Source organism: Apus apus, chromosome 2 (assembly GCF_020740795.1).
Source record: "Apus apus isolate bApuApu2 chromosome 2, bApuApu2.pri.cur, whole genome shotgun sequence".
Lineage (NCBI taxonomy): Eukaryota > Metazoa > Chordata > Aves > Apodiformes > Apodidae > Apus > Apus apus.
This window is the reverse complement of record NC_067283.1, coordinates 72,224,092-72,240,333: the sequence shown is the minus strand read 5'-3', so window position 1 is coordinate 72,240,333 and position 16,242 is coordinate 72,224,092. Positions and strand designations below refer to the sequence as shown.

Here is a 16,242-nt window from a genome sequence, read left to right as displayed (position 1 = left end):
TGTGTGCATGAACACTCAGGTATTTGAACAACCAGAGAAAAGCACATCTTGTCCCTCCCCATTCTCTTCAACAAAGAGAAGGGCTGGAAACTGTTTTCTAGAAACTCTCTTGTATTTCAAGGATTGCTGTTAACAATAATGTCCCTAGAGCTTCCTCTCACCTTCTTCTGAGTGTGTCTCCAAATGTGTGTGTTTGCATGCCGAGTATTTCTCTCACACATTTAAATCAGGAGACCCAGAGTAACCTTCATGAAGTAGGTGCCATGAGGGTGGTGCAAAGCAGTAGAAATAAATGAGAAGGTACCAAGCAGCCAGAAACCAGATCTCAATATAATCAGTGCTGCACTTCTGCTGTGTGCTGCTACTGTCCAGGGAGTCTTTGGGCACCAGTTTAAGCCTTTAATGGCCAAGTGCTGCCGTCATCTTCTATCAGTCTGTGCTCTGGACATGGTCCTAGCTCTCTTACACAACAGGAATTCTGAAGACGTTCTTGCTGGAGATTGCAGCTCCAGATACAGGCCAATGAACTGCATCATCAGACTGTAATTAATTTACAGATTGTTCTGTTCAGAAAGCGTGTGGTTTCCGTATAAAGGTAAAACATCAGCTTTGCTGTTATAAAGCCATTTAAAAAGTAGTCACATATTTCCATCTCAAGTTCCTTGGGTAGTACCTGTTTCCTGAGATGTGTTCTACTTGCTTCTGCAGGGTATGAAGATAGTAATGTGGAAGTGGGGAGAAATGTCTTATTAGGAAAGGTAAACTGTAGTTTTATTATGGTTCTGGTTTATATATGATTAATATATCATACATATGCACTAAAATACCCCACCAACTAAAAATACTGTTTCAGTAAGAGTTTATTTAGAGGTTTGCAGCAGTGATTTATCTTCCCTAACATTGATGTAACTGGTTAATTGCCCAAAACTTCCATTTTATTGCAGTCTATAGTATTTTGGATTAATACCTGGCAAGATGTTCCACTATGATTTTACAAAATGTCTTAAAAGATCTCTGCCAGTTACAGTCCTATCCAGCGGACATTACTCAGCTAAAACATCCCCAGGAACATGAGATTTCTCTGTATAAATACCGTAGTATGGTGTCCTTACATTATGAAAACTCACGCTTGCACACTGCTAATTGAATTTATCTGATTGTTGTTTTCCTTTTCAGCAATTCATCTACAGTCACATCGCGGGTGGGGGGTGGAGGCCTGTGTGTGGAGTGTTGCTCTTTAATAGCTGTTTCTAAACAATTTTCGAGACAGAAGTATTTTCACTAATTTTAGTCCCTGAAACGCAGGGACAGAGTAACAGCACTGAAACTTTCTCCGTGAGCCTGCTACTCAGAAAGCAGCTTTCTCTTGCACGTACAGATGTATTCCCCGCACACATCTCCCTTCTTCTCTCCATCTTGGATCTGAAGAAACCATCTTCCTCCTCGGAGGAAGAGGAGATGGCCAAGGCTCGGTGCTTGGGTTCTGCGCTGAGACAGCTCACCGGGGAGAAGACGTCAGCTCGGAAAGAGCGGGCAGGCTCGCTGACCCCGCAGCACCGCTCCGCAACGCCGCGCAGCGCCGGCCTGCCTTCCTCACCAGGCGCAGCACAGCGGGGACTGACCGCAGGCGGGTCTCGCCACACGCACACTGCCGGCTCTACCGCCTCCCTCCATCCGCTGCTTCGGCAGGGCCTTCTGGCAAAGGGCACAAAGTCCTGGGACGGTTTTACCGGGGTGCCGGGCTCTGCCCCGCCAGGGGCGGCCAGGCCAAGCGCCGGCACTTCCAGCACGTTCCAGGCTCCCGCACGGCCGGCGGGCTGAGCCCCCGGGGCGGGGCGCACAGCGGGCGGGCAGCCCCCGGCGGAGGCGGAGGCGGGGCGGCGAGGCAGGCACGGCGCGGGCAGGCGCGGCCCGCAGCACAGCCCCCCCCCCCGCCCCGCACCCCCGCGGCCGTTGCGTCGCCGCGCGCTCGGCCGGCCGCCCCCAGCGCGGGGCAGGGCGGGTCTCTGGGACAGGCAGCGGCGACTCCCCCGAGCCCGAGGGAGCCGGAGAAGGGGCGGCCGGGCCGAGGGAGCCCCTGGGAGAGGATGAACCCGCCGCCCCCGCCGCGGGCCGGGCCGCCCGGCGCGGCGGGAACGCGGGGGGGGCGCCGCGCGGGGGCTGCCGGGGCCTGTAGGCGGCGGGCGGGCGCGGCGCCGCGCCAGACTACACTTCCCAGCAGCCCCCGCGCGTACCCCCGCCCCCTACTTCCCCCCCCCCGTCCCGCCCCAGTCACGCTGTGTTTATTGGCGAGGCCCCGCCCCGCCGCGCGAGCGGTGGCGTCACCCTCGCCAGCCTCCCCGGCTCCGCGCGCCCGGGCGGGGGCTGCTTAATATTCATGAGGCGCGGGGCGCGCGGCGGGCGGCTCCCTCGCGCGCTGCCTGCCCTAATGGCGCTGGCGGCGCGGGCGCGGGGCTGAGCCGGGCGCGAGGGCACCGGCGGCATGCGCCCCGCGCCTGCGACCTGAGCCCCCCACCCCCCCGCACCGGCACGCGGCGCCGCGCTCCGCTCCCGCCCCCCGCCCCGCGCCGCCCCGGGCGGCCCAGCGGCCCTCTCGGCAGGGCAGCGGCAACGGCGGCAGCTCCGGCCCCGCCGGCCATGGAGCCCGCGCAGCAGCAGCAGCAGCGGCAGCAGCGAGCCAGAGAAGCAGCCCCGGCGGCGGACGGCGGGCGGGGGGAGACGGAGAGCGGCTCCCCGGGCAGGAGGAGCCCGGCAAGGCGCGGCGCGGAGGGCGGCGTGGAGCCGTCGGGCGGCGGCGCCGGGCGGCTGGACGGTAAAGGAGCCGGCGGCCCGCGGCGGAGGCGAGGGGGAGCCGGCGGCTTGGCTCCCCCTGCGGCCCTGGCGGCCGGCGGGACTCCGGCGGCCCCCGGCGGGGCCGGCAGCGCCAGCTCCCTGCTTCTGCGGCGGGGGAGGCTGAAGAGGAACCTCTCGGCCGCCGCCTCCTCGCCCGCCGCCGCCGCTGCCCCCGCCGCTCCGCTGGGCACCCGCAGCCTGGACAGGAAAGCGCTGCTGCTGAAGCCGCCCCGGCAGCTGCAGCCCCTGCAGCCCCCGGAGCGGGACTGGGTGCGGCGGGACCTGCAGCGGGGCTGCGTCCATGTCTACGAGCGGCACATGAACTGCTACCTGCGCCCGGTGCTCTGCACCCTGGAGACGACGGCGGCCGAGGTGGCCTCCCGGCTGCAGCAGCTCGGCCACCGGGGCGGCAGCAGCGTGGTACGGGTGCTGGGCAAGGCGGCCGCGCCGCCGCCGCAGCCCCCGCCCGAGCCGCCGGCGGCCCCCGCCGCCGAGACACCGCCCGAGCCTGGGGCGGAGGGACCGCGGCCGGAGCAGGAGGAGGAGGAGGAGAGGCTGAGGAAGCGGCGGGGGACGCGGAGCGGACTGGCCGGCGGAGACGGCGGGGAAGCAGCGCGGCCCGGGCTCCTGCCGCTGGGCGGCAGCGCCGAGGAGGGTGACTTGGCCGGCGGCCGGCCGAGCCCGGCACCCTCCGACTTCAGCCCCGGGGCGCCGCCGGCAGAACTGTACCTGGCGGGGCCGCCGCTCTCCTGCCCCTCCCTGCTGGGGGAGCTGGGGCCGGCCGGCTCCGACAGCGAGAGCTTCAGCCCCAGCGCCGAAAGCGTCTCTGACCGGCTGGACCCCTACAGCAGCGGCGGCGGCGGCGGCTCGTCCTCCTCGGAAGAGCTGGAGGTGGAGCCGGTGCCCCCCGACGGGCTAGAAGCAGGTGCGGGGCCGGGCCGGGCCCACCCTTGCCCGGGGGAGCTGTCCCCGGGGCGGGCAGGGGGGGAGCCGGCGGGCGCGGCCGGCGGGCGGGAGCTGCCGGCGGGGGCCTCGCCGCCGGGGCCGCCCGCCCTCTACGTGCAGCTCCACGGGGAGACCAGCCGGCGGCTGGAGGCCCACGAGAAGCCGCTGCAGATCCAGAACGACTACCTCTCCCAGCTGGGCTTCCGGGACCTGTGGCGGGTGCAGGAGGAGGGCATGGACTCGGAGACCGGCTGCCTCATTCGCTTCTACGCCGGTGAGCGGGGCAGCGGCCGCGGGGAGGGGGTGGCGGGCAGGGGGTCCCAGCCCGCGCCGCCCCAGCCGGTGGGGGCGGCGGGGTGAGGGGAGGACGGGCGGGGGCTGCCCCGCCGCCGGGGCTGACCCCGGGGCTGTCGCCGTTCCTCGCCGGCGGAGGTGGTCGGCGGGGAGGGGCCGTGCGGAGAAGTCCCCGGCCGCGGCGGGCAGGGCTGCCCCGAGCTGGCTGCCGGGGGAAGCCGGGGTGTTAGCGGGGCTGGGAGGCTCCCGGGCTGCCCCGGAGCTGACGCTGCGGCGGGGCAAGCCTCCCCTCCCCTCCCCGCGTGGGGAATGGAGGTCGCTCATCTGTTTGTTTTGCGTTTCCAGCAGCGGCGCTGGGCGCTGGAGGTTAAACCAGCCTTAACCTTTCCCCGATGAGGAGGAGCGCATCGGTGCCGCTGCTGGGGAGGGAAGGCGGGTGGGAGCGCCGGCAGGGCGCTCCCGCTGTCGGTGGCTGCTCCGTGCTCCGGGACCGCCTGCTGAGGGGAGCCGAGGGCAAGGCGGGCTGGCTCGGAAGGGGAAGGCTCGGCGCAGTTTTGCTCCTGAAATAGGTTGCATCTGTGCGGGGCGCGCAGATTCCTGCGCTGAGGAGCAGTGCGTGGCTGCAAACAGCATCCTGTACTTGGCTTTCCCGTTGGCTAAGCGTAGTGGACTTCACTGAGGCAGTAAGGGAGGAAAGCATGCCAGCACAGGACGTAACCTTTGACAGCAGGGTGGTCGAAGCCTTTATAATGAAAAGGCAGAAGCTTTTGAATGCAACTTTGTTGTTACAACTTACGGGGAGAGTGTTTGGGGATAATTGGGTGAAAAAGTTAGCTTCCACGTTGTAATTGTGCAACCTTCCGCAGTTTTAGAGAGGTTTAAAAATACCTCGTGTGTCAGATTAATTGGTATGCATAAAATATTTACTGTAATCTTAGAATCTTTGGGTTTCGACTGTCTTCTCGGAGAGATGGACAGATTTATATGGCCAAGTGAGTGTTCAAATACCTAGTGAGTCTTCCTTTGAAATAGGTAAATGTGGTATCCAAAGATAAGGTCATGCTAGCAGAGTAGCAAATGCCATCCATCCCCTTGCCGACTTGGCTGAGCAGAGCGATCCTTCACTGAACCGTGAGAATTCAGTGCTTTAGCTCTGAAAAATACAGAGACTCTTCTCGAGTGATTTCCGCTGAATGTCAAATAGAGGCGGTAATGGTGGGGTGGGAATGCTAGATAAGGGCCCTGCTGTATTCAGAAGAGAATGTGGGAGTGGTGGTGAGTGGTCAGTTCAGCTTTTCTTCAGATTTCTTGGTTGTATAATGACCCCGACATAACAAGTGCAGACAGTAGTATTTGTTCAAGGGATTGACAGAAGTAGGTTAGATATGTTGGAGTTGGAAAGGAGCTAAAATATCTTTTTTCAGATGATGATGGTGGTTCGTGTGTTTCTCTGTGTTGAGGGTGGAAGTCAGAAGGGATGCTGGAAGGGATGCTGCTTCTTTTATTTTAAAATGGTAAAACCATGTGCCTCCTTTCCTATCAGGATGTATTCTAAGGAAAAAATAATCAGAAAATGTAGCCAAGTCTTATAGTTACGCCTGATGGCAGGTAGCTTCTATGCATTAAATTATTCATTCTGTGTGTTTAATGTGGATGTTCCAACTGTTTTATTTCAGTGTCTCGACTTGGTTGCTAACGTACCTTGTACATTTTTTTACTTCTTTGTACAAAGCTACTAAATAGAAATGTATTTCTATAAGCATAGGTAGGATTAAATTAATGCAGATTGCTTATGCAAGTTCATGTGCTAAAAAGTATGCCTCTGTACTTCAAAAGTGCAGTGTTTTTTGAAATCCTTATCTCTTTGAGGGGATCTCTGATGAACATCTCAAACACCTGTGATCAGGTGCTTGTAGAAGAATGATTGCAGCATATAATGTACTAGACCAGCCAAAAACGACTAAGAAAATATTACTGACAGGTAATAATTCTGATTTTGTGTAACTGTCTTAGCAGGTTATCTCTGCTTCCTTATTTTATATCCTCCCCCACTTCCCCACCAAAGATGTAAGGTAAAAGGAATACACATCACATTTAACTGGAAAGGGGAGTGGTTTCTGGCCCCGAAGTTAGGGTGTTTTGCTTAGGAGAGGTATCTTTATATAAATGATCCTCCAGGACCATACCCTAAGGAAAGCTTTAAAACAGTGATTTCCTGTTTGCCTGGGACTTCATTGGTTTAAGCAGCGTGGCTTGTCCCAATGGATACAGAACCACTAGCATCTCTATCCCTGTAATTTCCTGCAAGCTGTCTCAGTACGATTTGGTGATCCTGGTCTTGTACTGATGCAAAACAGCATAAACCTAGGCTGGATTTACTGCATTGCTTCTCAAAAGAATTCTTTCACCTAATCCCTTTGGAGTGGGGTGACAGAGCACAGTGGAGACTTTTGGGCTTTTTTATTTCTGGGGAGAGATATTTTAAGACTGGAAGATTACTATACTGAAACTTAACATTACAAATTCCAAATAAGATGATATAGCAAATAGTTTTCGTGCTCACTGCAGGTCAGTAATTTCTCTAGTTCTGGAATCTGGAAAACAAATATTTAAAAAAAAATTGTTAGGACAACTGCAGAGAATCAGGATTTTTTTACTGTGACAAAACAGCTTTTGTAATAATCAGCAGTCAGCATAAATTCTGTAAACAAACTATCTGTTCTTTTAATGCAAAACTCCAAATTTAAAAGCCCCCAAAACCAAAATGTCGTACTAGGAAGGTAAAACTGCTTTCTGTACATTTCCTTGGTTTGTTTCAAAGTATAGTTATTGCATCTTTATTTTATAATCTTCTCTCCTTTTCTTACTTGGTCTGTGAGCGTGCTTGATTTCTTCAGTTTCTTGACTCTGAGCATTAAACAGATAACACTGTTGCTAAAGCAAAATCCCTTACAGCTTTAAGGGTCTGATCCTACTCTCTGTAACATAGGTTTGAACAGAATTGGGCATTAGCGACTGGTCATGCGTGTCAACTTTTCTGTCAGTTGAAATCTATCTGAACAAAAGATACCCTTCTCGAAGTTTGAAATACTTAATCTCTATTTTAAAGGATATGGTTAAATAGCTTTCTGCTGAGATATTTCATTACTGAGTTATGGAACTGTATAAGGATCCATAGTGCAATTACAGTCATGATATTGTCGCTGGGAGACCGATTAGGTCAGACTTACTAAACTGTTCCTAAAACCATAAGAGTGGCTGTGATCCAGAAGTCTTCTCACAAACAAGTTATAATATTCCTTATTGCTCTGTAAAAATAATTTTTGTAAAACATCAGTTGTCCCATTGGCCTTGACTTCTCTGTAATTTGCAGGTAGAAGGAAAAATAGACTAATACACTGATCTCATAACTTAAAAACTGCTTTAACTACTTGTTAGTTGTGAGACTTCAGATGAAAAATACATGTGAAATCATATTCAGTGCTGTGTTCATGAGCATCTGCATGGCAAGGAGCATGAGTAACCTGATCTTGGTCTTGAAGACTGGTTCAGTACAATGGGTGTTAGAGGCTTTTTTGCTATAGTACGGAAAGATGATGTTATTTGTGATGCTGGCACCTGGCCACCATTAAATTCTCTTCTCTTTGATGTGACACAGGGCTTCTGCACCTTGTGGTGTCATTAAGTATATCGCTTTTCATTAGATGATTGCCTATAGGCAGAATACTAAGAAATGCCAGATGTAATTAGGGATGTTAATTTTGCAACTGGCTTTCAGATAGTATTTGGAAAGAGATGCTTATTGCTCATGTGACTGTAGAAAGCTGTGAGGAGAAATGAATCCAGCTTTTTCTTAAATTTCATTACAAGAAATGATCTGTCCAGTATGAAGATGAGTGAGGAGATGTAGTGTCAGGATCAGTGGCAGTGATCCAAAAATCGATGATTTTTTTTTTTTTTCTATGCCCTTGCTATTTGGGGTCCCTATAAGACTTCCAGAAACATGGATGGAGATGTTTACTCTTGCATGAAAACACCATAGGCCTTGCATGCTGAGCTTTGTGGAATGTGATGTGTGTTGAATCACTATCTGCTTGTTGTACTACTTGGTGAATAATTTAGTTCAGCTATTCAGTACATTAGTAAACTCAATTTAAGGTGATTAATTGCTGTCTAAGGCAGGAAAAAGTGCAAAGACAGACCTGCTTCTTCATTGTGAGGGTAGGAGAGCAGCTGTGCCTTCAAGAGCTTCTGCCTTTGGAACACTGACTTAGTTCTGAAATCCAGTATCATCTTTAACATGAAATAAATTAATTCACATAAATGTGAATGGATGTGTTTTTTTTACAGATGTGATTGCAAAGCAGAGGTCTCTGTGAACTTGTCTGTAATCCAAAAGATAAACGACCTCTGCCCAGGGATGTCATGATTGTTTTTTTCCTTCCTAAGGTGACTTGGATATACGTCCTTTCACCTTGTAATAATTAATGTGTTGGCATTTTCTGCAAAGAGAAGTAATACCTAAAACTTGCCACTTTGGGAAACGATCTCATTTCAATTTCACAGTGTGTTTAAATGCAGTTTGCTCCTTGGTGGGACCAAAGTAGTGAATTTTCTAGTCCTGTTCAGCAGGAACATTTCAAACATCTGAGGTGCCGTTGGCTGGTTCCACCTGTCCATGTGCACAGCTGCTTGCTTATCTCCTTGCAATTGGAATGGTGTCTCTAAGGTAAGGGGGTTTGAGGCTCCAAGGCCCGGTGGCCTCCCCTCCTTTGCAGGAGGGGCCCTGCAGATAGGGCTGGAATGCTGGTGGGACCACAGCTGAGCTTTGGTATGTGACAGCTGTTAAGTACAGTGGGTTTTGCAGCTTTTAAATTCTCTCTTACTCCTGGCTAGCATCCATAATTTAAGTATGTGTGAAGTACCAACACCGAGATTTCAGTGTGATGTACATAAGAGTTGCTATTTATACTAAATATGTAGTACCTAAAGTGGTTGTCCATGTAGGAGCTGAATTTCCTCACTGCTGCAACATGGAATAAATCATTATCTTTTTTTTTTCTCTTTATGAATATTGATACTATCCCTTGTTCCATATTTCTCCATCTATTTCATTTTTTTTTTTTTAATTTTTATTTTTAAAACTGTGCATAAGCATCCTCTTGATGATGAAATTGCTGGTATACCTAAAAGCCCATATGCAATTAAAGCATCCATCTGTTCTGTTAGGACACTGACAGACTGCTGTGCATCTAAAGCACTATGTGGTTCTTGGGAAGATACTACTTTATCGTGTAGAAAAAGAACCATTCATTTGAGACACTGTTAGCAACTGGTATGTGCTTCTTAAATACCAAAAAGTACTACTTTGTGTTTTTATAAAACAACATAAAGATAGATTTTGTTGTTATCCAAATGATCCTCTGGAAAATACACGAGTATAAAAGACCAATATTGAGAAGGTCAGTTGGAAAAACATATGCATACAGAATTCCATAAAATAGAAGCTTAGAGATAGAAACCCTGGATTGCCACTTGTTACACTTGCTATTTAATTTGGAGGGAACCTGTACCACAAATGGTTACAGCTGTAAGGGATGGTAAGTTTGAATGAACAGTTTAAGCACTTAGTGCCTTGATTTAGCAAAAAAAAGCTGAAGACTGACTTTCTGTTTGCATTGGACAGCAAAAGCGAAGACACTTTGACTTCAGTATTTCATTATTTCATTGCATGTTCAATGTGGCACACTGGCATTTTAGATCAGATAAATCTGTGAGTGTACTTGTTTTCAGCTTCCCTTGACTCGGTTTTATTGCTCTATTTTAGAACTTTTGCTCAAATGAGGATTTGCACTCTGTGAAGCCTTATGTCTTAAATAGCCCTGTAATAATTTTATTTTTTGACCCAGAGAACTGAATGTGGCATTGAACTTTGTGGCTGTTCTGGTAAGATCTCTTTTTTGGCATGGATTCCAATGAAATACACTTTGATGTTTGGAGTCAGCTGCAATTGACGTAGGGAAACTGATTCAAGTAAAAGATGTTTAAGAGAAATGCAGCTGACCTTTGTAAACAGCTAACAAGTTTTAAACTCGCTGAAAAATGAATGTGTCTTAACTTCTTCTAGATTTGGACCTAAGACAGGAATTCTGAAACACTGAGCTCTTCACAAGATACTGAAGTTTATAGGAAGACAATGTCATCATTTAAAAATAATCAATAGCCTCTTGTGATAATAATCTGTAAGACCGGAAACTTCAGTTAAAATTCCAAGTGCGTGGAGTGAGAGTTGTCTATAGATTTGAGGTAGTTGAGCTCTACAAATGTGATTTCAGAAAGTTTCTGTGAAAATTCTAGATTTTCAGGTTCCTGCTTCACTCAAAAGTGCCTTGTTTTATTTTTGTGTAACTTTTGTCCTTCAAATAGCTTTTCTGGACAGTTGAAATAGTGACAGCATTACCTTTATGGAGGGAATATTTTTTACATTTTTCTCTACAAAATATCTTGTATTTGCTGTAATTTTTTCAAATTAACCTGACATTTGTCCAGCATGCTATCTTCACATAGATACAATTTTCCAAAAAATAACGTGTGGCAAATTCTAATTGACAGTTTTTCCACTGATTGCTGTTAAATACTGGAGCTATCTTACATATTGGAGAACTTTAAACTTAACCCTTTTAATTTATGGTACATTTGAATGACAGTTTACTTTTTATCATATAGCATATACAACAAAATGTTCCATGCAAAGAATAGACATCACTTGCCTGTTGGAATGCAGCAGCTGTCTGCACAGCACAGAGGGATGTATGTAGGTTGTAAATGAATAACAATATTGTGTCCTGCTGAAATTCTGTTCAGGATTTTGGGTAGGGAAAATTAATAGTAAAACCAATTTTCTGGGGTGTCCGTGCTGGTGCACCCACTTTGGTATTTGCTTTTTTAAAAAAAGCAGTGGCACTAATTGCCGTTTGGAGGCCTGTTATCACAGCTATGGTCACCTCCTCCATACCCACTGCCACTGTCACATAAAATAATTTCAGTTACCTAAGTGGACAGTCCGAATTGTCTAGGCCAGTTGCCACAATTGGGATTCCTCCTGCTTACCTGTTCAGCTAACTAGCTGGTCCTCACCATTTGGGTCTCATGTCTGAGTCTTTCTCCTCCTGTGGTTGTGGTTAAAATATGTGGAAGAATGGGAATGTTGCAGCGTCTCTTGGGAGTTTTTTGTGCCCACTCCCTCCTTTATTTAGAGGGCAAAAACTGTTCTTTGAAGAATATTGCATTTTAAAATGACAACTGTTAAATCAGGAACAAAGATCTCCTGGAGTGAAAAATCATTTAATTTCACAACATAGCATGCTATTCTTTGAAGCTTTTTCTGTTGATGGGGAAGTAAAATTTCTTCCAGCTGGCTTTGACTTATTTGGAGGGTTGCTGAAAATACTCATTGCCCAACTAACTGTGTTCTTTGATTTGACAGCTAAGAATAACTATTTACATATTGATGTAAAGTATACTGACTTTCAGGGGGCTTTTCTCTCCCATTTTTTCTGGCTTAATTCTTGGTGTAGAAGGAAAATGAAATTGTGTAAATGGAAAAGATTTTTAAAGTTTAACTCCACATTTTTTTGTGGGCCAGAGGGAAACCTGGCCCTTCGCAGGGTATTAATTGTCCCTGGTCTTGTCCAGTGGCCATGGGAATCTTCACTAGGTTCTGAATTGTATTCATAATTCTCAAAACCCTGTAATAGCTGCGTGAACCGGTTCCTCTCATCTGCAAGCACTCCAAGTGCCATGCCAGCTTATTTAAATAAAGACAAAACAGTGGGCCTTGGTCCAAAGGGTAACGAGCTGGAATGCCTTTGAAGTTCAGGACCCTGGGCTGTAGGTGCGATTTACATAAACCTCATTCTGTAATCTGAATGCAGTTTCTCTTCCTGTTTGTTCCATTTATGAATCTTTGTGTCCAAAGAGAAAGAGATAGTGAGACCTGTAATTAAGATAAGTAGCAGGCCACTCCTCTTCTGAATGTGTGCTCTGATGAGGAGAGAATTTTAGATAGCAGCATTAAGGGTAGAACAAAACCTGTGATTCAGGCACCTTCATTTGATGAGGATAATGCCAACCTCTTTCCTTTGAAAAAGCTGCATGCTTCTTTAAACAATAACTATGCCTAGTTCAGCCTATTAATTACTTTAAAATAAATGATACAGAAAAGCATAGAGGTCTTATTAGCAGCTATTTTATTTTTATATAAGCCATAGATGGTCTTTGTCTAAGCAGCTCTCATCAGTTTTAAAGGTACCTTGAAGCTAGTAAGTTTCTAAGCAGGCAGTGAGTTTTCTGATCAGAATTGCATACAATAAAATTTTGTTGTTCTTAATCAAACATTTGCCATTGCTTCCTATCTGATCCTGTCTAATATTTTTTTTTAAAGCAGATAGTAAGTAGTAGCATTTGGTTTGTGATGAGTCCTGCTAGCAGCAAATCTAACTATATATGCAGTCTGCTTGCTCACAAGATGACTGGTCAGATATACCAGAGACTTGTTATCACCAGTTATTTTATGAGTATTAACTCTATTTGTAAGTGATGGAGGAATGCGTTTTTCTTTCCACTGTTTGTTACTTGGTGGGACAGACAAACTGACCTCTAGGAGATGACAGTCTATTAGCATTAAGAGGCAACCTAATATGGTATGTCTATTGGCTTTCTGCATTTGCTTTCATGCTCTGAAGCTTGCCTCTTGGAATAAAAAAGTTAATGACAAACCCTGTTAAAAATGAAGTGGTGGAACACCTGGAAGAAGGCTGGCATGTATAATATACTGCAGTTAACAGGGTAGGAGTTCCTCTTGGTGTCCTCTGGTACCAGTATTATGTGGCTCCAACCATGAAGGCAAGATAGGTTGCAGGCTGCAAATGGGATATTTCTCTATGTGAAGTTAATCGCATATATGTGAGAGATGCAATTTAACATTTCAGAAATACCAGCAGGAGCTTGTTGAAAACTTGTTCAGTCCTAGAGTTGAGGGTTTTTAATGTACTGTCTTGGTAAAAGTGTGGAGCTCATATTGTGTTGTTGTGGGTTAAAATTGTAATGGTTAAAATATAGGCTTGAGTTTATATCCTTTCAGGGCAAGTGGTCAGCTTTCTTTTTTTTTTCTTTCTTTCTTTTTTTTTTTTTTTTTTACTCCCTCTTGGGTATTCTAGCTAATAAAAGAAAGGACTGGTGAAAATGGGAGTATGAACTGTGAAGTGTCCAAGCTCTGTGAAGTGGCTGAGGACATGTCTTATCTTTTTTTTTGTGGCATGAAAATCATGTCCCTTATCTGTATTAACCAAAATAGAATCTGTAGCCCGTGTATGCCATGTGAATAAATGGAAGATTAATGTGATACATTTCAGACTCTTAAATACAGAAAGTGTTTCCATTTCATAACGTCAGAACAATGGTATCATCTGTGTAAGTACATTAATTCCCCTTAAGATTAGACTATAGCACTGAGAACTGCTTGGTTTGTCTCTTTAATCTTCTTGGTAAAACTATGACTTTAATTCCTGCTAATACAAGAAGAGTGCATTAATTTATTTCACTTTATTTTGCTTTGCAGATTCCATCTTGGAAGTGTCTCTTGCAAGAAAAATGTTTCTGAATGTTTCTTTTCTTAATCCATGTGATAAAGATCCTAGTTTATTTTGCAGCTTCCAGCTTTTTCCTTCATAATTGAAAACTAGAACAAAAATATGTTGATCAGTATCATTAGATATGGTAACACAAACATTAAAAGGCTTTGTATCCTACAGTGGACTATGTCATACCCCTTCTGTCAGTGTCAGACTAAGTGTTGCTCTGGAGAAAATGCACTACTAGAGCCTGGGGTGTATATTCTATTTAATTTGCAACACTGGGTGGGCTGTGCTCCTTTGTATAGTGCTCCACTGGAGTGTAAGTAGTTTCAGCACTTCTTACTGCTTCAGTTTTACATTAATGGAAAGTGTATTTTGGGTTCCTGGCAAATAACTGCTGTTACTTACACTGTAAGTTGCCACCTGAGTTCTGAAGAGCACTATCTTGAGACTCAGCATAAGTCAAATGTAGATACTTTTAGGCTAGAATACACGGTTGATTTTTTTCCCCCAGTCTATTATCTTTTTGTTTTCTCTTTTTTTTTGCCTTTTTTTTTTTGTTCTACTTTTTTTTTTGTAGGAAGTTTTTGGGCATTCCTGACTCCATTTGCCAGCTCACCCATTTTGTAATGTTTTAGTCCTCTTCTTAAATATTTTTAGGGGTTTTCTCTTCAATGCCCATTTATCAGTATGGCTCTTTGTGTTTCTCTTCCTCATATCTGTAAGGTTATGTAAGAAATAGTACCACTATGTTGCTTACGGAGAAAAGCATTCAATCTAGCATGGCTAACCCAGGGCTGCAAAAATAAATAAGCAAAATTCTCCCCAGACAGCCACAACACGTAGCTACAACAAATTCCCCTGTCTGTGTAGTTTAACAACGTAGGGTTAGGCAATGATGTAGTCCAGAGAACTAAAAAGACCAGAGCCTCAAAGGAATTTAAGTTGTATTGTACCTTGGTATTACAGGAAAAGCATGTGAGAAGTGGTGGGTTTTTTGTTGTTGTTGTGTTTTTTTTTTAATTATTAAAAAAAATCCCATGTCTCATGTATGTTCTACACTCAGCAGTGCATCTCTTGCAAATGTTGGATTTTACAAGGCAAAGGTTGTGGCCTGTATAATGTTCTAAAAGTGCTTGTCTGTAAGAAGAATTTGTAAAGTGCTTATGAAAGAAAGAAAAATGGCTAATCTTGCATAGTAAGAATTACAGCAGACAGTACAAGAGTTCATGCTGTTACAGCCCTTGAACCTAAAATTAGATGTACTGAATTTCAACTTTAGAATGGCTTGTAAACAGTGGTATTACATGTGGCACATCCAGAAGGCTTATTCTTTTTGAGAATGTGTACAGCAAACGTGGAGGAGATTCATCATTTGGCGCTGTTTTCTTGCTTGCTGTCACCAGCTAAGCTAGGCTTGATCCAACTGGTGAAGTTAAAAAACAAAAACACACACACACACAAAACAACACACAAAAAACCCCCAAACAAACCTTGCTGAAATGTGAAAGAAGGCACTGCTAAGGAATATGCTACAGGGAAAGTGTAATCTCCTCTTGCAGCCCTTAAAAAGGATGGATTCCCAGTAAGCAGGTTCTGGAAACTCATTCTACAGACTTATGCCCAGGAGAGGATTGCATATGTGTACCCCTCTGTTCTGCTCTCATGAGACACCACCTGGAGGACTGTGTACAGTTCTGGAGCACCCAACCTAAGGACATAAGGAGCTGTTGGAGCGAGTCCAGAGGAGGGCCACAAAGATGATGAGAGGCCTGGAGCACCTCTGCTACAAAGACAGGCTGAGAGAGTTGGGGTTGTTCAGCCTGGAGAAGAGAAGGCTCCAGAGAGACCTTTTGGCATTCCAAGTACCTGAAGGGCTGCAGGAAAGCTGGGGAGGGACTTTTTAAAAGAGGACAAAGTGGAATGATTTTAAGGTGAAAGAAGGCACATTTAATAAATTAGGTATTAGAAATTCTTTACTGTGAGGGTGGTGAGACACTGGAATAGGCTGCCCAAGGAAGCTGTGGCTGCCCCCTCCCTGGAAGTGTTCAAGGCCAGGTTAGATGTGTCTTTGAGCAACCTGTTCTAGTGGGAGGTGTCCCTGCCCATGGCATGGCGGTTGGAACTAGGTGATTTTTGAGGTGCCTTCCAACCCAAACCAATTTACAATGCTTGTCACTGGTAAATGCAAGAACACCTGTAATTCTGACAGGTGTGCGCTGTTCTTATGCCTGTATGTTGTCTTTATTCTGTTAGGTTCTTGACCATATTGCACTTAAATAATTGATTAGTTGTCTTTTCAGATGTGGCATTGTCACTTAAGTTTGTTTGGATGCTGTGCATGTTGGCAAGCCTTAATCAGAGATGTTACTTGAAGCTTTCTTCAGTATGTCCTTTGGCCATTGTGCCTTGGCACTCTATGGGGTTTTGGTGGCACTGGTCATTTTTACATTGAGGTTTCACTTTTGCTTAGCTGTTTATTGCTCATATCCACTATTTTTTCTACACATGTAGGGCATGTATTCCCTTGAAAATC

General features: G+C 46.6%; 1 protein-coding gene across 1 annotated transcript in view; it reads left to right on the top strand.

Moving 5' to 3' along the window:
• The first annotated feature begins 2,586 nt into the window (after positions 1-2,586).
• PHLPP1 (PH domain and leucine rich repeat protein phosphatase 1) overlaps positions 2,587-16,242 on the top strand; it is a 138,853-nt gene continuing 125,197 nt past the window's right edge. Inside the window, exon 1 of the mRNA XM_051612782.1 lies at positions 2,587-4,051. Within this exon, the coding sequence (XP_051468742.1) occupies positions 2,638-4,051 (1,414 nt within the window). The 5' untranslated portion in view covers positions 2,587-2,637. The remainder of the gene's footprint in view (positions 4,052-16,242) is intronic.